Source organism: Ciconia boyciana, chromosome 4 (assembly GCF_034638445.1).
Source record: "Ciconia boyciana chromosome 4, ASM3463844v1, whole genome shotgun sequence".
In the NCBI taxonomy this organism is placed as follows: Eukaryota; Metazoa; Chordata; class Aves; order Ciconiiformes; family Ciconiidae; genus Ciconia; species Ciconia boyciana.
The window spans coordinates 1,552,509-1,578,531 of record NC_132937.1 but is presented as its reverse complement, the minus strand read 5'-3'; the positions used below and the strand labels follow the sequence as shown (position 1 = coordinate 1,578,531).

The 26,023-nt window shown below is 45.3% G+C and overlaps 1 protein-coding gene and 1 long non-coding RNA gene across 6 annotated transcripts; both read right to left on the bottom strand.

Annotated features, from left to right (window-relative positions):
• Positions 1-22: 22 nt before the first annotated feature.
• Positions 23-23,589, bottom strand: LOC140650845 (repulsive guidance molecule B-like). Of its 5 annotated transcripts, XM_072859648.1 has the most exons (4): positions 23,476-23,589; positions 22,972-23,210; positions 18,628-19,136; positions 23-2,022 (listed from the first exon to the last, which is right to left on the bottom strand). In XM_072859648.1, exons 2-4 carry the CDS (start codon positions 23,075-23,077, stop codon positions 1,351-1,353), a joined length of 1,287 nt encoding a protein of 428 aa, XP_072715749.1. In that variant the 5' UTR covers positions 23,078-23,210; positions 23,476-23,589; the 3' UTR covers positions 23-1,350. The 5 variants fall into 5 exon arrangements, 1 of the variants encoding a protein (XP_072715749.1); XR_012042181.1 differs by lacking the exons at positions 23-2,022; positions 18,628-19,136 and adding an exon at positions 2,029-4,678; XR_012042182.1 differs by lacking the exons at positions 23-2,022; positions 18,628-19,136 and adding an exon at positions 2,029-4,163.
• Positions 23,590-24,003: 414 nt separating this feature from the next.
• Positions 24,004-25,782, bottom strand: LOC140650846 (uncharacterized). Its single transcript, XR_012042185.1, has 3 exons — positions 25,249-25,782; positions 24,260-24,319; positions 24,004-24,124 (listed from the first exon to the last, which is right to left on the bottom strand). It is a non-coding gene; the product is annotated as an uncharacterized lncRNA (long non-coding RNA).
• Positions 25,783-26,023: the final 241 nt, after the last annotated feature.

Below are 26,023 nucleotides of genomic sequence, written 5' to 3'. Positions count from 1 at the left end.
AATACCACATTACAGATGTTCCTCAGTGGGGTAGGCAACTTTATTCTTCTATCAGAATAATTTAAAAGTATTTACACACTGCACAGTCACTCTTTTATACAAACATATACTTACTAGTATATTCATGAACCACATCTAAAACGTTTAGCAAGGACTGACACATTGTGGGGTTTCTATGCATGAAAATAAAATCTGCAGCTTTCTAAAAGACAGCCATTCCTAGTGTCTGTGAAAACCAGTGTTTCCTCTAAGCTCAAGTTCTCCTCAGAGACCATTCATAAGCTTCAAAATATCCACGTTTGGCATTAACTTCAATTAATTAACCAAGCTCTCTTAGCTATGCTAGACTTCAAGAATGAACACGTGTAAATAACATTTTCTCAAGAAATCCCACAGCAGAAACAAGAAAATGAAAACTTTTTAGAGGAAGTACTAAATTTTTGAAATATTACTTATTTGAAGGGCTCACAGTTCGACGCTGGTATACATATACAGACACACACACTCATGGGATCCATGGACAGAGAAAGTTAACTAATAAATGGTACCTGTCTACTAAGTATGAGCATCAGTGCAGCAATGCTAGGCTTTATCCACTAGCTTTCAGCCATGAGATCTTTAAATTCAGTGCACCAATGAGGAAGTTCAGCCACACACAAAATAGGGAGAAACTCCAATGCACTGTGAGAGATGGTGTAAGTACTTTTCTTCTTCTGAAGCTCATCCTATGGAATTAGAATGTCAGAATTATAAAGAAGCTTTTGTGATTCATGTCTCTGCAGCATAAATGCTATGTTTAGGAGATGCAGAATTATCCAATATGGTTTTCTGTGCTAACAGGAAGTGCTTCATACTCTTCCTCCAAAGAAGGGAGGACCGTTTGTTTAAGGGACAGAACAAGATCCCATTCTTAATGGTTTTAACTAGAGAACCCAACAAATTACCAATGTCATTACAGAAGAGAGGTGCTGACCTCTACAGTAATAAGAAGGACAGAAAAATAAACAAGTTAATATATTAACAAAATTTTGTTGTCAAGCAGGAGCACTGCGTATATGTACATGTGTATAATGCATAATTACTCAGATAAATGCATAAATATTGAAATACATAAAAATAAAGTTCTTTCTATTCAGGGACATTATAAAACATTTCACCAACTGCAAAACAAAGATACAAAGAATACTACATCCAACATACATGAAAACAGTAACACAATATATACAGCCTGGTGGGTATCCCAAGACAAAGCATCCCTTCATATACATGGTATATACATATATACTCCTCTTTACTCAATATATTATGACAATATATATATTTAAAAACTTTGTTATAGACAAAACCCCCCTACAAAAATGCAGCAAGGATCAAGCACACAAGACCAGGACTGACAAAGAATTTGCTACCCTTGCCCACACCACCACCACTTTCATTGCTGGGAAAGATATGCCAGTGCTCTTTTCTGGGGTGCAATGCCTCCACATCCTTCAAGGCACTGTGAGCAGCAGCTGTGAGGTTAACATCACCAGTTGTGAGTAGGTCAAACACACATGAGTAAAAATAGATGTCCTTCACCAATATTTTCTCATGGCATTTGGTGGTGGCAGTTTCCAGTGTGTATACTGACCAGGGATGAGTAGCACCTGCCTGGGGGAGTAACTGCCCCATCACAGACAATGGCAAGTGGCCACTATCATCAATACGTTCACTTGAAGGGCAACCATTCACACACAGCTGCAGATCCTGACTCTCCTCATAGGCCATAGCCAACTCTTGAGGCATGCGAATGGCCAGCATTAAGTAGTGTCCAAGTTGGTGTATATACACTGTGGTTCCGATGTACCTGGCATGCATTTCAACATATTTGCCACCAACTTTTTCCACAATTCGCAAGCTCTTGGTGTTCCCATCGCTTCCACTTGTTGTGCCATCCACAAAAGCTGCAGGTAAGTCATCGGTCACTGCTTGATATACTTTCTGATCTGTACAGTCTCGGTATGATTTAAAGATAATAGTTATCTGGGGATGGGGAAGAGAAAAAAGAAAAGTTAGTGATCATGGAAAAAAAAAATCTCTCTTACTGGAAGAGTTGCCAGGATTAGCTGTGTTAGAGTACTGTAAAAGCACTGATATGTTTAGTCACAACCATCAATACAACAACCAGCGAGACAAGAGATGCATTACCAGAACAACTAGTCAAATTACTGGTTACAGCTCCTGGATCCATTTGTCCTAGGAATTGGGAGATTTGACACTTCCAATCCACTGCTACTAGAGAACGTGCCCATGGAGAAACAAAACTAGACTGAAAAAATACCCCAAAACATGCCTTTGAAGGGTGACTTCCAACATAGAAACCAGAAACATAAACCAATTACTTGTTCTTTTAAGATTACAACTGGCCTTTTAAACCTTTATACTTATTGAATAAGCCATGATAGAAACAGTAGGTCCTCTGATCCTCTGGAAATAGTTAGGCTATTTGGCAGACTGAGTTTGAGGTGTGTCGTGGTTTAGCCCCAGACGGCAACTAAGCACCACGCAGCCGCTCGCTCACTCCCCCCTGGTGGGATGGGGGAGAGAATCGGAAGAGCAAAAGTAAGAAAACTCGAGGGTTGAGATAAAGACAGTTTAATAGGTAAAGCAAAAGCCGCGCACGCAAGCAAAGCAAAGCAAGGAATTCATTCACTACTTCCCATGGGCAGGCAGGTGTTCAGCCATCTCCAGGAAAGGAGGGCTCCATCATGTGTAGTGGTTACTTGGGAAGACAAACACCATCACTCCAAATGTCCCCCCCTTCCTTCTTCTTCCCCAGCTTTATATACTGAGCATGGCGTCATGTGGTATGGAATAGCCCTTTGGGCAGTTTGGATCAACTATCCTGGCTGTGTCCCCTCCCAGCTGCTTCTGCACCTGGCAGAGCATGGGAAGCTGAAAAGTCCTTGACTAGTGCAGCAACAACTAAAACATCTCTGTATTATCAACACTGTTTCCAGCACAAATCCAAAACATAGCCCCATACCAGCCACTATAAAGAAAATTAACTCTATCTCAGCTGAAACCAGGACAGTATCCACCCCTTATTCCATACCATTTACGTCATGCTCAGGTCTCACATTATCCAACACATTCTCATTACACACTGTCACCCTTCCCATCCTTTGATATAATACACACATATCATTCCCTTAGTCTATGGACCACCCCAACAAAATATTTGTAAAATGTCCATAAATGTCCACAAAATGTCCACTGAGTTCATTTAGTCCACGACTTTGGGCTTCATCTCTTGTGGTGGTCACTCAGGACAGGAGAGGTGGTGTGTTTCTTGGAGTTATTGGGCACCAAAGCCAGTTCAGGTCAGGTCACTGCTGCACTTGCACTGCTTCTTGTAAGGCTTCTCCTCCATTTGTTCAGGTGGTTCCGGCTGTAGTAATTCCTATAACATGCAACTCAAATCATGGGTTACAACAATTTAAAGGTATATCCATTACAATCTCCACCCCTGGTCCCTTTGCACCAGGATATAGGGTTTAACATTGCAATGAACTCCTCCCCTTGCTCCTAGCCTGGCTAGCAACAAGGGGTTCCTGCTATAGTAATTCCCACAACATGCAACTCAAATCCCGGGATACAACAATTTAAAGGTATTTCCATTACAATCTCCACCCCTGGTCCCTTTGGACCAGACCATCAGGTTTAACATTGCAATGAACTCCTCCCCTTGCCCCTGCTCCAGCTTGGACTTATCCACAGAATGTAGTACCTTCAGAAGTAAACTTGCTCCAACATGGCCTCATGCACAGCCACAGATGCTTCAAGGTGTACCTGCTGCACCATGGACTTCATCCACAGCCACAGATGCTTCGAGGTGCACCTTATCCAGCGTGGACTTATCCTTGGGCCACAATCCCTTCAGAGGGATACCTGCTGTGGCACAGACATAACCATGGCCACATACGCTTCAAGATATACCTGCTCTGGCATGGGCTTATCCACGGGCACAGACGCTTCGGGGTGTCCTGCTCCCACGTGGATTCATCCACAGGTCACAGTCCCTTCGACTCGAGTTCACACCGGAGTTCCAGCCTGTCCAGTACAGCAGCACAGAAACAGCAGCGATGCCCTGGCCATCTGCCAGCCCAGGCTCAAGGCCATTGCTGTTATCAAAATGTTCCCAGGCACAGCACAGTAAGATGATAAGCAGCACAGCAGCACGGCAAGCAGTGAAAGCAAAAAGCAGCCACTAACGAGCCCTAGACTCTACCATACAGTAAGGCAAGCAAGCCTATGGCAAGCACAGAAGCCTGCTGACTAATAGCTAAACAGCAATAACAGCTATAAATTCTATCTGGCACATTCCAATCAAATCTGTCATTATCTCAAACCCTTCAAGCCCCATGTTGGGTGCCAAAAAGGACTGTCGTGGTTTAGCCCCAGACGGCAACTAAGCACCACGCAGCCGCTCGCTCACTCCCCCCTGGTGGGATGGGGGAGAGAATCGGAAGAGCAAAAGTAAGAAAACTCGAGGGTTGAGATAAAGACAGTTTAATAGGTAAAGCAAAAGCCGTGCACGCAAGCAAAGCAAAGCAAGGAATTCATTCACCACTTCCCATGGGCAGGCAGGTGTTCAGCCATCTCCAGGAAAGCAGGGCTCCAGCACGCGTAATGGTTACTTGGGAAGACAAACACCATCACTCCAAATGTCCCCCCCTTCCTTCTTCTTCCCCAGCTTTATATACTGAGCATGGCGTCATGTGGTATGGAATAGCCCTTTGGTCAGTTTGGATCAACTATCCTGGCTGTGTCCCCTCCCAGCTTCTTCTGCACCTGGCATAGCATGGGAAGCTGAAAAGTCCTTGACTAGTGCAGCAACAACTAAAACATCTCTGTATTATCAACACTGTTTTCAGCACAAATCTAAAACATAGCCCCATACCAGCCACTATAAAGAAAATTAACTCTATCTCAGCTGAAACCAGGACAAGGTGTCTAGTGACTTTTTCCAAAATAAAAAGTATAATGAAGAGTTACATATAAATATCAGAAACAGAGATGCCTCTTCCTTTCCAGTTTCAGAGGGGAAGAGATTGTAACTTCTTGAAAAGGTCAAAGGGTATTTTGCACTGGAAATAGGGCTTCTAATCATCGCTTTCATTCTTGACTGACTAAATCAAGACTACTTAGTCTATTATTTAAGCACTCTGATTCAGAGTACTCCAAAGCATATTAGAAGATATTTTCAAACTAACACGACAATTTTCCTTAAAATCTACTTAGTAGCAACTCCACGTGTTTTAATTTCAGTTAACCAGCACACTTCTGCACAACAGCTTTTGTTTCTTGCCCCTCTGCTTTGAAATAAGAACTAGAGGTTTAACAGCTAGATTACAGACAATCTGAGTAAAACCTTGACCCTTATTAGCCCCACCTCTCCATACCAGATGTAAAAGACAAGTCTTTCCTTTTAGTACCTCTTCCTTCTCCCATCCCAACAACTCCTCCAAATACGCAGGCATACACTAAACACTACATTATTTTTTAATGTTTGGTTTGTCCCAGTTAGTTCATACTGTCGGTCTTTCTGTCTCTCTCTCACATACACATACAGAAAGTACTTGCTATTTTAATTCCACATGTTCCCACTGGTGCTGTGTGGCATGAATTTTCCAATGTTTTTTCTTTGCTTTAATCAGTTACATAGCTAGCTTGAGACCAGCTATAGTCAAGCAGTCTGGTAAACTTCTATCTGTGGGCCACAGCTATGCTTGAAGGTCTCTGCCCCAAATCCAGAAAACATTCAAGTATTTTTCCTTCAGAAGTTCAGTGCCTTCCTTGCTGTAAAAACGATCTCACATCACTACGCTTCATGAAGTAAGCCCAGCAACCCAGAGAGAAGATATCTGAAATCTGTCAAGTGACTACTATGTTCTGCACGTAATCCAGGGCCTCACATTCAGTAAATTGGGTCTTATATTCTATAGATCACAGTTTTGATGAAACAGATTTCTATCCCAGCCTGCTTCCATACAGAAGTGTTCCTACTTCCTTGAGAACATTTGTGTTGCTCTGCAAGGGAAGAGTGATTTACATTCCAACAGAAGTAAAGGTCTGCAAATCTGCTCAGCACCTGAACAAGCCTGCAGTTGACAATACAGATGGTTTTAATGAGACACAGAACTGGCTACTTGATATAACAGTTAAGTAAGGGGCCTGACAAGACTTAACAGGAAGGAATACGAGCAACCACCAAGATCTTATCTTCAGAATTCCTTTCTCTGAAAAAAGGAAATACACACAGTTTCAGAGACAAAGAGGGAGAATAGAGACCTTCACTCTAGGCAAGATCTGCAATAATGTTGCACACTGAATGAGGGCTGAATGACTATTAAGTGAATGAAGGCCTCTATGTACCTTGCAAGGATGCTCCCAACAGGGAATCAAAGAGACCATTAAGACTTGCCAAGATCACAGATCCATATTTAAACACTGTGGGTCAAGACATTAAGTTTGGATGTTGCATTTTCTGTCCTGTCACCCCCATCTAATCCACAGGCCAGACCAGTAAAACCAGAGATCGGATCTGCTCCTACCTCAGTCCAACACCCTAGTAGTGATGGATACTTAACACTTCACTGAAAAGGGAGATAAAGCAAATTTTGCTGCAGAGCTTTCTCTGTTTAAGTTTTCAAGGCAACCATTTTCACTATGGAATGCTTTTTGCCCTTCCAAACAAGTTTACTGTGTGTTATATGCATACACATACATATAGTACTTTCTCTACTTTCTTAAAGGGGGCTTATAAGAAAGATGGGGACAGACATTTTAGTAGGGCCTGTTGCGATAGGACAAGGGGTAATGGTTTTAAACTAAAAGAAGGTAGATTCAGACTAGATATAAGGAAGAAATTTTTTTACAATGAGGGTGGTGAAACACTGGAACAGGTTGCCCAGAGAGGTGGTAGATGCCCCATCCCTGGAAGCATTCAAGGTCAGGCTGGATGGGGCTCTGAGCAACCTGATCTAGTTGAAGATGTCTCTGCCCATTGCAGGGGGGTTGGATGACCTTTAAAGGTCCCTTCCAACCCAAACCATTCTATGATTCTATAATCTGTCAGGATTGTAAAAACACCCACACAGCTGCTTACATGTCACTGTTTACATACTAGAAACTAGCTGCCCTTTCTAAACCTAGGAAAGAAAAAACCCAAATACCAGAACACCTTCAGACAAAGAAAAAGCTTTTTTAAAAATATCGGTGTCTAAGCCTCGTACTCTGGGCACATACAGAGCACTTAAATTATTGCAAATGAGGAAGCCTAAAGGACCAAAATAAGGCTGTTGCAGAGACTTAACTCAGGGTATACTATACAAACCTCAGTTACATTAAGGTTACCAAAGAAAAAAACAAAACGAAACCAAACAAAACCCACACATTCAAGCTGCACTTAAACATTTCATTTTGGACCAAATCTTTCCATTCCTACAGAGAGAAAGATGCCAATAACATCATCCTCACTGAGTCTGCCAAGCATAAAGATTACTTAAACCTCATCTTACTCCCCCTTTCAAAGATGGTGTTACTGAACACGTAACTTCTGAAGATGCCCAAGTGAAGTTTCTAGAAGACTGGGGAGGGAGAGAGTAATCAGCAGTCCTGTGAGGGAGCGATGGACAGTATCGCTGAGCAAAGGGTATGGGGTGGTGTGATGGAAAGGGATCACAAAGTCAACAAAAAGGGTCACCTCCAGCACCTGCATGTAAGAAAGGAAGTGCCTACAAGGCATCATTATGGAGAAATCCCCCAAACCCTCTCCAGGAACTCAACATGCTGGGGTGCCTCTCTGGAGTGCCTGTAGCATAGGGAATAACTCATCATGTTTAAGAGATCCGCATGCAGTTGCAGGGCTATGATCTTGTTGGGATCAAGGAGACATGGCGTGATGGCTCCCGTGACTAGAGTGTTGCAATGGAGGGATAGGGGCTCTTTAGTAAGGACAGGAAGGGAAGACAAGGAGGGGGAGTTGCCCTTCATGTGAGAGAGCAGCTGGAATGCAAGGAGCCCTGCCTGGGGATGGATGAAGAGCCAACTGAGAGCTTATGGGTTAGGATTAAAGAGAGGACAGACAAAGGTGACATTCTAGGGTGTGTCTGCTATAGGCCACCTGACCAGGAAGAACAAGCGGATGAGGCCCTCTACAGACAGATAGGAGCAGCCTCACATTCACAGGCCCTGGCCCTCACGGGGGAATTCAACCACCCTGATATCCATAGGAGGGACAACACAGCAGGGCATAAGCAATCTAGGAGGCTCCTAGAGAGCATTGACAACAACTTCCTCACCCAAGTGACAGAGGAGCCAACGAGGAGAGGTGCTCTGCTGGACCTCCTACTGACCAACAAGGAGGAGCTCGTTGGGGATGTGAAGGCCAAAGGCAGCCTTGGCTGCAGTGACCATGAGATAGTGGAGTTCAGGATCCTGAGGGGAAGGAGGGAGGAGGGTAAAAAGCAAGCTCACAACCCTGGACTTGAGGAGAGACGACTCTGGCCTCTTCAGGAATCTGTTTGAAAGAGTCTCATGGGATAAGGCTCTGGAGGAAAGAGGGCCCAAGAAATCTGGTTAATATTTGAGGATCACCTCCTCCAAACTCAAGAGTTCCATCCCAACGAGCAGGAAGTCAGGGAAAAGTGCCAGGAGGCCTGCATGGATGAACAAATAGAGCCTGGCCAAACTCAAACACAAAAAGGAAGCATACAGAGGGTGGAAGCAAGGAGGGGTAACCTGGGAGGAATACAGAGACATTGTCCAAGCATGCAGGAATGAGGTTAGGAAAGCTAAAGCCCACCTGGAACTGAATCTGTCCAGGGATGTCAAAGACAAAAAGAAGGGCTTCTACAAGTACATAGGATACAAAATGAAGACTGGGGAAAATGTGGGCCCATTGCTCAATGAGATGGGGGACCTGGTAACACAGGACATGGAAAAGGCTGAGGTACTGAATGTCGTCTTAGCCTCAGTTTTTACTAGCAAGAGCAGCCTTCAGGAATCCCAGGTCCCAGAGACCAGGGGGGAAAGTTTGGAGCAAGGAGGATGTACCCTTGGTGGAAGAGGATCAGGTCAGGGAATACTTAAGCAAACCAGATGTACGTAAGGCCACGGGCCCTGATGGGATGCACGTATGAGTTCTGAGGGGACTGGCAGATGTCATTGTGAGGCCACTCTCAGTAACCTTTGAAAGATCATGGCAACTGGGAGAAATGCCCGAGGACTGGATGGAAGCAAATGTCACCCCCATCTTCAAGGAGGGCTCAGGGAACTACAGGCCAGTCAGCCTCACCTTGATCCCTGGGAAGGTGATGGAGTAGCTAATCCTGGGAACCATTTCCAGGCACATAAAGGATGAGAAAATAATCAGTCATGCTTGACCAACTTGATAAACTTCTATGATGAAATGACTGGCCTGGTAGATGAGGGGAGAGCAGTGGATATTGTCTACCTGGACTTCAGATCTTAATTAATGATCTGGATGATGAGGCAGAGTATATACTCAGAAGGGTGTTTGCTGATGGTACAAAACTGGGAGGAGTGGCTGATACACCAGAGGGTCGTGCTGCCATCCAGAGGGACCTCGACAGGCTGGAGAAATGGGCTGACAAGAACCTCATGAAGTTCAACAAGGGGAAGTGCCAAGTCCTGCACCTGGGGAGGAACAACCCCAGGCACCAATATATGCTGGGGGCAACCCAGCTGGAAAGCAGCTTTACAGAAAAGGCCCTGGGGCTCCTGGTGGACACCAAGTTGAACATGAGCCAGCAACGTGCCCTTGCTGCAAAGAAGGCTAATGGTATCCTGGGCTACCTTAGGAGGAGTGTTGCCAGCAGGTCAAGGAAGGTGATCCTTCTCCTCTGTTCAGCACTAGTGAGGCCGCATCTGGAGTATGGTGTTCAGTACTGAGCTCCCCCGTACAAGAGAGATGGCGCTACTGGAGAAAGTCCAATGAAGGGCCACTTAAGATGAAGGAACTGGAGCATCTCTCCTATGAAGAAAAGCTGAGTGTGCCTGGACAGAGAAGCGAAGGCTCAGGGTGGATTTCATCAATATATATAAATACCTGAAGGGAGGGTGCAAAGAAGACAGAGACAGGACGAGAGGCAGTGGACACAAACCGAAACACGGGAGGTTCCACCTGAACATCAGGAAAGTTTTGGGGTTGTTTTTCTGGGTTTTGGTTTTTTTTTTTTTTTTTTTTTTTTTTTTTGACAGTGAGGGTGACCAAGCACCGGAACAGGTTGCCCAGAGAGCTTGTGGAATCTCCCTCCATGGAGATATTAAAAAGCCATCTGGACATGGTCCTGGGCAACTGGCTCTAGGTGACCTTTTTTGAGCATGAGGGTTGTATCAGATGACGTCCAGAGGCACCTTCCAACCTCAACCATTCTGTGATTCTAGAAGGTGCATGGCTAGTGTGTCTTAAATACAACACTTGTAACCGCATTCTCACACTATTCTGTGAGTACCATAATGTAATTACAGTGCTGTAGGTCTGTAGTTAGTAGGTGCTATTTTACCATAGGTTCTACAGCTTTATGTGGTAGATTGACCCTGGCCAGCAACTAAACACCCACCCGCTGTTCACTGACTTTCCCCCCACCCCAGAAGGATGGGGGAAGAGAATGGGAAGAGCAAAAGCAAGAAAAATACATTAGTTGAGATAAAGACAATTTAATAAGGGAAAAACACACCCACAGAAAAAAACCCAACAAAACAAAGTGATGCAAAGGCAATCACTCACCACCTCCCAGAAGCAGACTGATGCTCAGCCCATCTCTGAGCAACAGCTACTTTGGAAAAACTACCTCCCAGGTTTTTTTGCCGAGTATTATGGCACATGGTATGGAATATCCCTTTGGGTCAGCCATCCAGGTTGTGTCCCCTCCCAAGTTCTTGCCCACCCCCAGTCTGCTTGCTTGGGTGGGTGGGGTGGGTGCGAGGCAGGCACACACAGAGCAAGAAACAGATAAAGCCTTGAGCTAAGTACTGTTGTGCTGTTCAGCAATAGTCAAAACATTGGTGTGTTATCAACACTCTTTTGGTCACAGATTGAAACAGCACAGCTGCTATGAAGAAAGTTAACTCCATCCCAATGAAACCCAGTACACTTCATATCCTTGAATTTCCCACATTTGCAGTAAAGTGACAGTGTTCTTTAAGACAGAAATTTTCATCAGGTTATTCATAATTATATTGTTTATTAGGTTTTGTTAGCTTTCCTGCTATAAAGTACTAATAGCTGAAAAAATGCCACAAGAATCAAGAGACTTAACGTGCTGTTCTTAAGCATGAGAAGAGCGCATTTTTCAATGCAAGAAATTAACATTTTCTATTTTGCAGTTGTAACACCAACCAGAGCATTGATGAATTCTCATTCCCGTAGGAACCCAGACTTGCTTAGGTAAATGACTCCAAGAACAGGAGTTAGTAAACTGGATTAGTTCTAAGAACAGGGAAAGAGGCAAACATTTGATCAGCTTATTTTTTGATAAACCTTGGCAAATAGCTACTGTAAAAGAAAGCATCTGCAACTCTACCAAGTTTATATTCTTTCAGTTACTGTAGTTTTGAAAAAGCGCTTCACTGTAGCACAGTTGTTTCTCTAGTCTGCATTCATTAATTTTGTCATCAAGTATTTTATTATTTTGTAGATTGCATTCTACTATTTCACTCATCATGCCTTTAGAATACACAAAGACTATTAAAGTCTTCATCTGCTTTGAATTAGTACAAGGTTGTGCATACAGTTGTTTTCTTATAGGGTCTTGGGATCAAGATCACATCCCAACATTTAATTGGCCCCTGCTTCTGTTTCCATTTCCCCCCCTTCATGGAACTCCACTAGGGAAAGAGGGAGCAAGCAGGGGAAAGAGCAGAAGAAAGAAAACACAGTTCAGAGCTACAGAAATAAATCCTGTTTTCAGCACACAAGTTCACGCATATATTGCATGTCCTTGGTGACTTTTAGAAAGTCTGAAATAGCAACTTTCCTCATGGATTAGTTTGAGCAAGTAAGCAATATAACAGTTTGGCACATTTGCACTGTACCACTCCGTCTATTATTGATAGACAGTACTGCTATCTAAAACATCAATGCCTTTGTTAAACATTTTTCTTCTGCCCAAGCTACTCTGGCTCTGCTTATTCATTTTTAAATATTTATTTCCTTGCCCAGTCTAGCCCAGCCATAACAATAAGATGCAAATTCAATGCCCATATATAGAAATGCAAGTTCAGATGCCCAAGTCTTTTATACCTACTGCAGGCAAAATTCCTGAGGAGAGAGTTCAGGCAAAACCTGCCTAGAATTAGGCTAGACTTCATACGGATGTTAGAAAACACAAACATGACAGTACCACATGCAAGAAGGTGACACTACTTACTGGACAATGAATCTGGAAAAATTTTTCTGTTGTGGGGTTTTTGGATGGTTGCTTTTTTTTTTTTTTGGGGGGGGGGGTGTTTTGTTGTTTTGCTTTGATGTGTTTTTTTCTTAAGTACAAGGAAAACAAAAGAAAGAAGGTTTCTATTATGTTTGGAAAGATTTTGATCTTGTCCAGTTTCACTCACAATTTTAGCGGAATAGCCCCAGGTCCATCTCCCTCCCCATACATTTGTCTTGACTAGGTTGTACTTTCAGGCAAGGAGCATGCATTCATGCAGAACCTACCCCAACACCACTGAGGACTCAAGGTGCTACTAAAATTCAGACCCACCCCTTCCTCCTCAATTACTACTCCCAGCACATATGGCCACAACACCTGTCTTGGAAAGGTTACAGTCAGCATTCAGGTACATAACAAGAAAAGCTAGTTAGAGAGGCAAAGAACATTGATTATAACAAGGAGGTTATTCAAGCACTTAACAACTGTACACTCAATCAGTGGAACAAGCACACTGAAACAGAGCCTTTACAATCTTTCTTATGACATAAGATTTTTCTACTGAGCATTTATTTTGCTAACAGAGAGCAGCACAGAAGCAGATGAGATCCCACAGTGGGCCTATGTAATAACACATCTGTATGTCTGAGCAAGGCAGTGGGACAGGCAGACTGCTGAGATGGCAATCTGATGCAGCAGAAGAAACTTCGCTATTCATGCTTCTTACACTTTATCTTCAGAATAGGTCTGCAGTTTAAACCACATGCCCCTCCTGCCCAGCACCATGACAAAGCATTCAAATGCTTTTATTATGTACCATTCCAGTCTACAGGAAAAGATAAGGAATGATTATGTTTAAGGAGAAACACAGCCCTGGTGATTTACTGATAATTTCATTTAACACTGAAGAATAGGTGGGAAGATGGTTCAGCAAGAGGTTTTATGATATTAGACCAGTGGTCTTCAAATATCCCTGGGAGACCTGTGAATGACTTAAATGATCTGTGGGAGGAAGTTCATTAGGTAGACAGCTGCATAGCATAGTTGGGGAATTTTTATCGTACCCCTTGAGGTGAATTAAACACATGTTTATGCTTAAATATAAAAAATTTAATGAACAATGCATTGGACAGAATCCTACCACCATAAGTGGTTCTGTAACCAGATGTAACCAAAATGATTAGTTTGTTCTTTGTAACTAAGCAACATAGAGATAGGAGCAGGTTAGACAATGCTTTAATATTGTGTTTGTACACCTATGGCTATGGATATGCTACTATGCCCAAAGACAATGGGACGAGGAGTAGTACGGACATGCTGCTATGCTCCTAGTACAGCCCCAGCCCATCCTGACAAAGAGTCGAGGGTGGTTAGAATAATTGGTTTGTGTTAAGGGTGCCAAATCATTGTTAGGGACCAGGCACCATGAAGAAGGGAAGCAAGTTACATAAGCAAGGTGGGATTGCGCATGGCCAGAAGAAGGGGTCGACTAAAGGACACACCTGTACGACCACCAAGGACCACCAGAGACCCCCACAGAGGCCCCTCGGAGTTCAAGGATGCATGCGTAATGACCACGCAAATATGATAATTAGTTCTGGGAAACAGAATGAATATGCATGATCATTCCGGGAAATTTGATGCATATGTATGTAACTGGACAATATAAGTTTCGGCTGATGTAACCTGTGGTATGCACGCTAGGTGGAACGATCCCCCGTGCATCCGGTGCTGTAATAAAGAATGCCTGCTTCTTAATACTACATTGGTGTTAAGGAGTTTGATTCCCGATTTTGGTGACAGTTCTACAAGGAGTCTGCAAAGATGTGTCACGAGCAGATTCATTATATACACTTGCACCAGCACCAATCCTGTGAGCATCAGCATGGGGCACCTCAGCCCCATCCCCCAGCACCAGTTCTGCTGCCCAAAGGTGGCCCCTGAGTGCTCACATTCCAGAACTGCTACAAGACAATGCTGCAGGTATTTCTTATCAGCAAGGGAAACTTCACTCCCTTACAGGGAGTCCTTCTGTCTCTGGCATTCCTGCTTCCAACCTGTTTAACCCATTCTGCAGTTGGGCCTTCCTGCCCTCCATGCCAGATCATTCCTTGGTCACAAATTACCAGTGCTGAGCAATTAGAATTTGAATTTCCCCTTCAGCATACATGAAATCTCTAACAGGGTCTCGCAAAAGCTTTTGGAGCTCATAAATATAGGAAAGTTCAAAGTCCAACATAGGTGGATTTAGAGAAGACTGCTTCAATGATGCTGCTGGTGCCAAGTTCTTAGAAGCAAGAACTGCTGGGGGTGTTACAAAACTACATACAGTAATCCCTCATCAGCCTGCTGGTCACCTACAGAAGCACCACACAACATTTCACCATGTGACACCCTGCCCCATGACCAACATCAGCAGCGTAGGCAGGATGCCACCCACGTTATCCATGTAAGGTATGATTCTCTCAAATCACACTGCCATTGGTAGAGTCAAGGGGCGGCACGACTCTTACGCACATTCAAAAGGCATATGCACGATTGGTTGTTGCAGCCAGATGACCCGGATGCCAAGTGTCCCTGGTAGTCCACCGGAGCTGTGGCATCGCTTATGATCCTGTGCTTGCTATCAGTGACTGGGTGAGTTGCCATATGGGTGCGTTATTGCTCATCTTTCCTTCTGCCTCAAAGTTGGGGGGGTGGGGGTGGGTGTTTGGTTTTTTGGTTTTTTTTTTTTTTTTTTCCTGTTTTTATAATGCATTGTCACACTCCATTACTGTTTGGACCACACCATGACAAGTTACCATCTCATGTCAGAGAAGAAAAAGGGAAGGCAAGGTATGCAAATTCCATGCACAGAGAAATAAAGAGGAAATCAACCTGGGGAAAAAAGGATAGAATTCAGCATTAGAAGATTTCCAAAGAGAAACTCAAGATCCCTCAGGAAAGTACTTCTCAGATGTGGTTAAGCAAGAAGGTCACTGCTTATAAGTAACTCTAGGAACATCTAGCATCTATTATTGATTAATTTCAAAACTACTCAGAACTTCATAATAGTTAAGTGTCCTTTAATCAATTAGAACAGTAGCTTAAAATATTCTACCACCTTTTTTTTTTCCCCAGGTGGACAGTCCAAGGAGAAGGGCTCTTCTCCCCTGTAGTGAGTTTGTAAAGCATATATGGTAACAGGCAGGTAAAGCCTTTTTAAGCACACAACATTAAACTCGCATCTCCACATCTAAGAAAAACACTGCCAACTTTATTCTCCCTCCTTCTGTCCCCAAGAAATCCCCAGAGGCTTTAAAGACAGTCAAGATAGATACCGCTGAGTATGTGTGCATGCTCTTGCCTCCTTTCCATCCCCCAAATTAAGTTATTCAAGACACAAACTTCTGCAACAATTCTCCAGCAGCCCCAGAGACAGAAAAACTGTTTAGTGCCTGATAAACTGCCATAGCTTTTCCTACAAAACAACCTCTAGTAAGGTCAGGCTGTCCTGAACACCAGGAAACAGGATTGTTTCTCTTTACGCCAATGAAGTTGGCAAGTCATCAAAATCAGTACATTGCCTGTGCCCAGTAAGATATTGGTAGTTTTGCTGCATGTCCTGTTTTTCTTACAAGACTGTCTGGAACAACACAGCACATCAGTGTAATCTAGCATAGCTTTGCACATACTAAATGTGTTCATGACAGAATTAAGTGAGCTTTCCTTATGGAGGAGGAGAGAACTGTGAAAATGCTGAAGGCACAAGCACAGAGCTGAGGTCACATCAGAGAAACGCAGACCTTAATTTTAGACAAGTCTGAGCTCCAAAACCAAATACAAGACCAAAGAGAGCTTATTTGCATCTTCTGCCCAGTACACAGGAATTCTATTAGAAGAGAAAAATACAGCTTCCAGCAGAAAGTATCTTCTGCTACAGCCTCTGCCCAAGGAGCTAGCCTCAAAGTTACATTCACAACCTGTCTTCCAGCCAGGATGGTGCCAACGTCCCCTTCTCCAGAACTTTTATATCATCCATTTTAAAACAAACTAACAAACAGCCTACTTGTTTTCATCACACTATGAGCTAACCATCAGTTGGTTACGATCAAAAGGTAATTAAGAACTTTCAATTAAGACTGAAGTACCAGTTGGCGCCCAACCACTCTGGGTTATAAGTGTATTATTTCTCCCACCCTTGACTTTTATGAAGACAAGCAATCAGGAAAATACAGATATATAATAGATAAAACACAGAGGTAGATTTTAAAGCTGAAATACACTGAAAAGATCCTAAGGCAAAACCTGTCATATTTAACCCCAAGAGGTTTCAGTCTGCCCTAGCTCCAGACTGAATACTGCTCACAGGGGAGATTCAACAACTACCTATCTAGAGTCAATCAAGTCATCTAGTTTAGGCACAGGCAGGTGGCTTTTGATGAGAACAGAGCCGTTGTCTTAAAGGCACAGGCAGGCCTCTGCCTTTTAGAAATATCCCAAATCCACAGAAAGTGCTTCAGCATCTACATTTTCAAGCTGTCCACAGCTACCTGCTGAACCATTTGACCAGTTTATGCCCAACTGTATGCCCAAGCACAGCACTAACTTGCACAGGCCAGACTGCTGCTTTCTCCTCCCCACTCTTCAATAATAGGAAAAAAAACCCCACCCATTGCATTATAAGACAAGACATTATCAGCTCCACCTCACGGACAAAGCAGCTTTTGACTGAAGTCCTTCAACAAAGCAGTAACATGTACCTCTTCTGAGAAATAAAGCCAAGTTCATCTTTACCTTGGGCAGGAAGTCTATAAAGATGAAAAAATTAAATCACACATGGTCAGTGTTCTGATGCTCCTGCTTTTAAGCAGCTGAATGATAACTGGAAAACAAGTGTTATAATATTAATTATTTAAAGGAGAGTAAGTACAGGCTGTTCAGTCCAGTGATGATCTCCTAAAAAAAAAAAATAGAAGTTAGACTGCAAGAGAGATATCTACGTGTTTTGACTCTGGGGAAAAAAGAGCATTTACCCAACGTTTCACTACACTGCTAATACAACCTATTCCCAGGTTCAAAACTTTATGACCAGTAAACCCACTACAGTAAAAGCTCTGTTTTCCACCGCCTGTTTGTTTTTTTCCTTCTCTGCCCTTCCTTTCACTCTCAAGCAACTCACTACAAGACACCCAGATAAGAAAAGTTCCCTGTCTGTTTTCAATTACTGCAAACAAGAAGGAAAGTTTTCCATAGGGAAGTACAAGCACCTCTGCCTTATTTGCTACTCAGGGACAACTGTGCTAGTGATATCCAGAACACCTGTCAATAGTGATGAAAGACAAAGACTTTTTTGTGTGCATGCTTTATTTGGAGGGGAACAAACACACACCACCCCCCTTCTATTTAAGGCATTCTACAATACCCTTCCTACCTGCTTCCTCTACAGCCCCCTGTAATAGCCATTAAGCCTCAGAAGATCCCTAAAAGACTGGGGAGCTCTACTTCTGCAGTTGGAGAAATCAGATACAGAGATGCCAGTGACCAACTCAAAACTCATACTGGAAGTCTGTAAGAAAGGAAGAGAAAAGGAGAGATTGAACTTAAGTCTCCCAGCTACTTAGTAATCCTTCATTCTCTATCTGAAAGGCCCTAGGATCCTATGCCAACAGGCACAAACAGATCAAACAAGCTCAAAAGAAACTAGCATTGCGAGTTTTAATTAGACCATAGAATATATAACAGCTTTAGTCACTGAAGAAACAGATGTCCTTACTATCAGCATCACAACTATGCAAAACACCTACAAATTGCTAAGAGCATTTTGTGAATGAACACATCTCCCACAAGACATACCTTTCCAATTAAAGACTTAATATCCTGGGTAACTAATCTGTTGTGCCACTCTGTCAATATTTTTTTTGTTTTCTATTATATTTTCTATTAATATTTATGGATGGGTTTGTGGGGTTTTTTTGGTGGTTTTTTTTTTTTTTGGGGCGGGGGGGGAGCTATTTTGAGTTTTGTTTGCTTCTAAGGAAAGAAGCAATTTTCCAAAAGATGAGCCCAGCAGTTTTATTTTCCTCAAACTACTCCATGGAAGATTCTCAACCTACTACAACCCTTAACTGTTAGGGGTTAAGTAGTTTACTACCCTACTGTCTTGGCCTTCCACTTCTGTATGCATACAGTGTTTAAGAACAACCCATACCTTATTTGTAGCAGTAGCACTGGATCCTGGGACCACAGGCACATTCGTCACTTGCACTGATAAGTAGTTATTGTCTATGAGAGGCCAAGCACCTTCCACTCTGCATGTCTGGAAGCGATCCTTAAAAGTTCTCAGATGAGGATCACCAAACAAGCCACAAAACAGGTAAGTAGGAGAAGTTTGTTCCTCTCCCTGATGTTCTCTGGCTCCTGTGTGGCCACTGTAATTGCAGGGATCAGGGGTCACTTTAGGGTTGGTAGAGGATGTGGGTCCATCCTTGGAACAGTTTCTCTGGCTCATGAGGTCGCTGATTCCAAGCACTGCATAATGGTAGACTAGATTTCCACAGCATACTTTGGAATTGCGATAGGTACAAGCAGCATATGCCCGCAGGGCCTTGCAAAACTCCAAATCAAAGCCATCAAGAGCAGAGTTTAGATGTGAAGTTAAGGACACTAAGTCTGTGGTGCACTTCTGGATTCGACAAGGTGTTTGAAGCTGGCAGTCAGCTAAGCACAAAACAGAAGGCAGAGAGAAATCAAGCAAACCTCTTAGATTGCAATATCCACATCTGCTACAGAAAACATCTTAAAGAACTTACAGTACTCACCCATTGGGGAGAACATTCTGTAAGAGAGAAAAAGGGGTTGAGAAGATGTGTGTGTGGGGGGCAGACAGGTGGAAGATAGTAATACAGCTTATCTCTCTCAAAGGCTGAGATAACCCAAGCATGACTTGAATTTCATCTAGACAATAGCAAGTAATAGATTAAGAGCATTAACTCCTGGAAAAGAAATGCTGGACTCATAGTTGGCAAATGATAAGCATAGAATTGCATCTCCATCTTGTTAAATCACTTAATCAATAAGCAAGTCTTAATTTAGTCTTTCAGTGCTTTACATGACAAGTTACTGAAGTTTTAAACAGAATCCTGTTCCTGAGAAGGATGTGTGGTTAAGAAGTTAAGTGATACAGGTTTAGACACAAACAAACTGAATGAAGCAGAGATCAGAGTTTCTCTTCTTCAAGAACATGGGGGGGACACACAACGACAGGCCAGGCCAGGTCATAAACTCTATTTGCTTTAATTCCCTGGCACTGCCATAGCTAAAGCTTCACTGCTTGCTTTCTGGAATTAAACAGTGAGAAAACCCACAGCTGTTTGAAGCTCAAGTTGCCAGCTAGGTAATCCGAACACTGCAATAGCACCTCTTACAGCATAATACAATAATGAGACAAGGGGCAAAAAAAAGCACCTCTCCCCACCAAAACCTGAAGTACTTATCAGATGTAAACAGGTACACAGTTCAGGTTAAAAAAAAAAAAACACAAAACAAACCGCCAAACACCACCACAAGACAAAAAAAACCCCCCAAAACAAAAAACCACCCATACCAAACAGTTGCACCTTATCTGGTCAACTGATTTCTGCAAAGAAAACATAATTACCATCCCAGCAAGCAAACTGGGATTTTTACAGGCCTCTCTTCCACAGCTCTCACGGTCACAACCTGAAATCCTTCCAGGTTCTCATGGCAGTTAACATCAGTCTTAAGAGTTTAACTTTTACACAAAGCAACTCATGAGGGGTAGAAACAAAACAAGGCTGCACAATGTATTAAAGAAAACATAGATGCACACATTCCACAGGGATTAAAAACAGGACAACAGTCAAATGATAAATCAGGTTCCCTCCCATCCAAAGAGCAGAAGATAGCCATAACAGCAAATGGAACTTCATAAAGAATACTTGCAAGACTTCATGTAATAGTTTTTGGTGCTTGGACAGCTATCCACTGAAAACATGCTGCATTATTTTGTTCCTTGTTGAAGGAAAACAACAAGAGAGCAAGAGAGGAACAAAACCCAGGAAAAAAAAAAAAACAACAACCAAACAGTGATACAACCTCTCACCACCCACCGACCGACACCCAGCCAGTCCCCGAGCAGCAATTGCTACCCCCCTGCCAACTCCCCCCCCAGTTTCTATACTGAGCATGACGCCATATGGTATGGAATAGCCCTTTGGCCAGTTGGGGTCAGCTGTCCTGGCTGTGCCCCCTCCCATTTCTTGGGCACCCGGCAGAGCAGGGGAAGCTGAAAAGCCCTTGACCAGTGTAAACACCACTTAGCAAGAGCCAAAACATCAGCGTGTTATCAACATTATTCTCATACTAAAATCCAAAACACAGCACTGTACCAGCTACTAGGAAGAAAATTAACTCTATCCCATCTGAAACCAGGACAGACCAATAAAATTCACTGTGTATATATTAATTTGTAATTTTAAATGGTCATAAAGCAGATTTATAACAACACAAAAATACTTAGAGAAGCATATGGAAGTGTGAACAAAGAGAAGAGATATTTTACAGCTATCCTTTCCCTCCCCTCAAATCCCTCTCTTTACACCATTTCCCACCTTTTGTGTGTCCTCAAATTAAAACAGGGCTGAGTTCAGTTTCATTTTAGCGGTCCAGTTAAAATATTCCTAAGTTTCTGAGAAATGGGGGGGTGAAAGAAGACCAAATAATAATGTTGGACCTTTAATTTTTAAATGCAGTTGTTTTCTGCAATTCACAGTGATGAGAGGATATTAGCAATTTCTCTGCTTATCCCCTAGCCAACCCTCCTGCGAGTCAGGACTCACATGACATACCCAGAACATCCAATCTGTGAATTTGGAAGGGCAACGGGTGTTTTGCCTATGATAGGTAGCTAAAGTAAATGTCCTGTCAAAATCCCAACACAGAGTAGAAGCAGCCTTTAACCTACAGCCAAGCATGACCATGAAGCATATGAGTAAGCAATAAGTTTCTCAGTACATCTTTGTGGAAGTGATAAACCACAGCTTTGTGAAGAAAAAAAAAAAAATTCTGTGTTTTAAGGCACACGATCGCAAAGTGAAAAGACCTATGCCAAACAAACTGACATAGACTATGCCAGTTCAGAGCCTGACTTTCAAAAGCATCAATTTTTTTAAAATAAAGATTTTTGATATTTTAATCATATATAATTTAGTCTAGGTGGGCAAGGCAAGTTATCAAATAGCAAAACAAATCTACCCATCCAAGCCCCCTTGCAACTTTAGGCAAATTCATTCTGCTGCTTTCAGTAGGCTTGTCCTGGTTTCAGCTGAGATAGAGTTAATTTTCTTTATAGTGGCTGGTATGGGGCTATGTTTTGGATTTGTGCTGAAAACAGTGTTGATAACACAGGGATGTTTTAGTTGTTGCTGCACTAGTCAAGGACTTTTCAGCTTCCCATGCTCTGCCAGGTGCAGAAGAAGCTGGGAGGGGGCACAGCCAGGATAGTTGATCCAGACTGGCCAAAGAGCTATTCCATATCATATGGCATCATGCTCAGTATATAAAGCTGGGGAAGAAGAAGGAAGGGGGGGACATTTGGAGTGATGGTGTTTGTCTTCCCAAGTAACCATTACACGTGCTGGAGCCCTGCTTTCCTGGAGATGGCTGAACACCTGCCTGCCCATGGGAAGTGGTGAATGAATTCCTTGCTTTGCTTGCGTGCGCGGCTTTTGCTTTGCCTATTAAACTGTCTTGATCTCAACCCTCGAGTTTTCTTACTTTTGCTCTTCCGATTCTCTCCCCCATCCCACTGGGGGGGAGTGAGCGAGCGGCTGCGTGGTGCTTAGCTGCCGGCTGGGGCTAAACCACGACAAGGCTCTTGGTATAGAGGGAGGGGGGAGGTGAAACAGCAATCTGACTAAATCCAGATGACCTAAACCTGCACTTAAACATACAATTTATTTCACTACAGTTATAAATGTTTAAAAGCACTCAAGCTAAAGAGAAACACTTTCACAGAAGTAAAACTGATCAGACCATTTCTGAGTGAAAAATACTTCAGGCGAGCACTATCAGTGTATTTTCCACCTTCTCCCCAGTTTTCATCAAGTCAGGCAAACAGTTGTTCTATAAAAAAACAACAACAAACCAACAACACAACCAAAACCCAGAAAAAAAAAAAAGCATGTTTTCTCCAAGTTCTCTGGCTTGCTGCTGTACAGCTGCACACTGCCCTGTTCCGCAATCACTATTTCCAGCGCTATATCAGTGTTTTCACACACGTATTCCCCCGTACAGCGCGCTTCTTGCGCGGCCTCTGAAGAGCTATCTCTTCAGAGTGGTGCAAACGCTGACGGACGTTTTCCTGACGACACCGCTCACAAACTCCGTATCAGCCCGAGCCGCAAACACGCCAGTACGCACACCCACCCCTCGGTCCCGCCTTGTTAAAGTCTGAGGTACACCTGCGCAGACGGGCACAGTCGGGACCCGGCTCCGCGCATCGGCTCCTCCCTCCCCGATCCGCCCCCCATACCTGTGCCCAGCAGCAGCCCCAGTAGGGCGATGAGACCGAGGGCAGCGGACGACAGGCGACGCGGCCACTCAGCCTCGGTGGTGCAGGAAGGCGCTGCTCTCCCCATACCCGTCCATGCAGGTTCCCGGGTTGGAGGCGGGACGGGGCCGCAGCATGAGACAGCGAGCGGGACGCCGACACCTCCTCCTCCTCGCTGCTTCCTCCTCTTCTTCCTCCAAAGGCGCAGGGACGGGCAAAAGCTGCCGGGGCGGGGCGGCGCGGCACGGCACGGCACGGCACAGAGAGATAATCACAAAGGGAAGGAGCCAGTGAACGAACGAGAGAGGACAGCAGCTCTACTCCGCTGAACGCACTGCACCGACTCTGCTACTTCTCCGTCCCACCTCCCATTAGCTAGCCACCCCATCCAACAGGCCCCGCACCGTGCCCATAGGCCCGGCCCCACCCCCCGCCGCGCTAGAGCTGATTCAAAAGCCTTTCCCCCTGTCGCTCCCAGTGTCTTGCCTTGCGGAAAAAGCCCCTCCTCAGGCCAGGCCTAGACTACCCTCCCCTTCGCGTAGCGCGCAGCAGCTCTGCGGTCGCGGGACGGCCCTGCGCGTCAGCCCCTGAACCCACGTGATCGGCCGCGTACAGCCAATCACAGCGGCGCCTGCGTTGGCGCGGGAGCCCACAGCGGTGATTGGCTGCGCTGGCAGCCACACGGCGGGGGGCCGTTCCACCCCGCCGCTGCGAGAGGGCGCGGGCCGGGCCGGGCCGGGCCGGGCGCGCTGTCGGGGGGGGGGGGGATGGGCAGCACCGCACACCGTGGGGCAGGGGCTTCCCCCGGGAAGGAGAGGGGTGAAACTCCGTCTTGCGGGGGCCCCTTCCAACACAAGCTCGTAACAGCGTCTTTAAATAGCAACCGGAGCATCTTTACCACCTATTCGTCTCCAGTTACAGCTGAAAGCAAACCAACAGCAGGATACTCCCCCAAAAAAGGCAGAATTAAATTAAAGTGGGTAAAAGTCAAACACATGCAAGAAACATTAATGGATTTTAAACAAACTGTGGTTTATTTTCCAGAAGGTAGGTGTAATGCCTGAGCTGCTCCCCTGTGGATGGCATCTCTGTTTCCAGAAGTCAGCACAAGCCTCCTCTTGTACTGCTCACTGCACTGCGGGATGCAAAACGTGTAAGCGACTGGCAAAACATAGTTTCCTTCCCCGTGGTACTCTGTCCATGTAAGGAAGGCAGAAGTCCTGGCAATACACCCCTGGTAACTCATACCCCACCATACCCAGGTACTCACATAATATTTGACTGTACAGCGCTGCGTGGCTCACTGGAGTCAAAGCTGTATTGTGCTCTCCTAGGGGATGGGACACTGCAAATTAGGACCTGCATATCAGATAAGCAACAACATGGACATGGCAAGCATGGTGGCATGGTGGCAAGGGCAAGGCCCGCAGGTGACTCTGCACCTGCATTGTGGGATGCGCTGCCGTGGGTGCGCCAACCAGGAGGTGGCAGGCGCAAAACGCGTTTGGGGTCCCCTGCCAGGGCTGTGGAGGTAGCACATTTCCTGCCCACTTCCCTGCGGAAACTCGCACCATCTTTCCTCCCAAACATTAACCTTGTCAGGCAGAAACTCCATGAAACCTCAACAGCCTCACTGATGCGCTGGCCTTAGTATCTTTTTTTTACTTCTTCCTGACAAAGCAAAGGCATTCACTATCATGGGTTGCACTTTGGGTACTCCCATGCAGCCTGGTCTTATGCTGAGCTGCCAGGCCAGGGGCCTGCCAGTCCTGCCCTGCGTGGGTGTGGAAGGCCCCATCGTGCCACCTGTCCCGGGGAGCTCCCCGCGGGGAAAGCACACTGCCAGCACAGCCCCCTGCATCACCTCCTTGGCAGTGCCTGGCAATGGCTGCCCTCTCGCACCCTTCGACTTCAAGAAGTGAACGTGACTGAGGTGCAGAGGAGGAAATACCCTGTGGTACCCCCGAGGGTGACATCTATGGAAAATCCTCCGTATTGAGAGTGGTTTGCTTTATTGGATGCAACCTGCAGTTTGCAAACTCATAAGTGAATCCAGATGTGTGCCTGAACACCTCAGCAATACTTCCCTTCCCTCTCCAGCCACTGAGATCTCGGAGTCTCTGAGCACCAGGTTAGACTGCTTAAAGGCAGGTGGAAGAAAATCAGCCCAATGAACAAGCAAATGCACAACACCAAATACAAGCCGTCGTCGTCCCCTCTCCCCTCGCAATCCCAGTTCAAACAACGCAAGCGATTTACCCTGAGCATCCCCATCGCCGCGCTCGCATCACCGGCGGGGGGGCAGGGCGCGGCGGGGCCGGCGGGCGGCGAGCGGGCAGGCAGCTCCCAGACTGCCGGTCGGTCAGCTCCTGGGCCTCCCCGGCCGGGCATGGCGGCAGCGCAGGCAACGGCCGGCGTCGCGGGAGCGGCAGCGAGCTGCCTGCCTCGGTGTGCTCGCTCACTCATATCGCGCTCTTTCCCCAGCACTAGCACAAAGGGAAGGGATGTGCTTTTAATGATAGCGTGATCTTTCTGCCGCCTATAGAAAACAATCGAAGAGGAGGGGAGAGAGGAAACAGGGAGCACAGGCAGACTTTTTCCGGTGGTGCGAGGACGCCGCCTCGCCTCGCCTGGCGTGCCCCTGCCCTGCCCGCAGTCGGCACCTAACTGCCCACACCCGTACCGTCCGCCGGACTATCCCCGGACCGGCCCCTGCCCCGCAGGAGCAGGCCCGAGCAGCCTCCTTCCGCCGCTGCGGCGGCTCCCTGCGCCCTCCCTGCCACCTTCCGGCTCTCAACCGCCTTCAGCCACAGCGGCAGCGACCGCAGGCAGTGTGCTGCCATACGGTAGCCGCCAACGCCCCCGTACTTATTTGGGTGTTGGGAGCCCGCTTGACAAGCCGCGTACACAGCGCAGCACCATCGCCCCCCCACCCCCCCCCCGCGGTTTGGATTTCCCCCCTGCCGGGCTGCCCGCCGTCTCTTTTCCTTTCCGTTTCTGCTGTCAGGCTCCTGTTTATGTTGAGCACCCAGTG

Coding starts and splice junctions, on each gene's coding strand:
- LOC140650845 (XM_072859648.1), bottom strand. CDS start 23,077: ATGGGGAGAGCAGCGCCTTCCTGCACCACCGAGGCTGAGTGGCCGCGT. Junction 19,137..22,971: donor GGGGCTGCTGCTGGGCACAG/GTATGGGGGGCG, acceptor TTTTGTGCTTAG/CTGACTGCCAGCTTCAAACA. Junction 2,023..18,627: donor GTGCTACTGCTACAAATAAG/GTATGGGTTGTT, acceptor CCCCATCCCCAG/ATAACTATTATCTTTAAATC.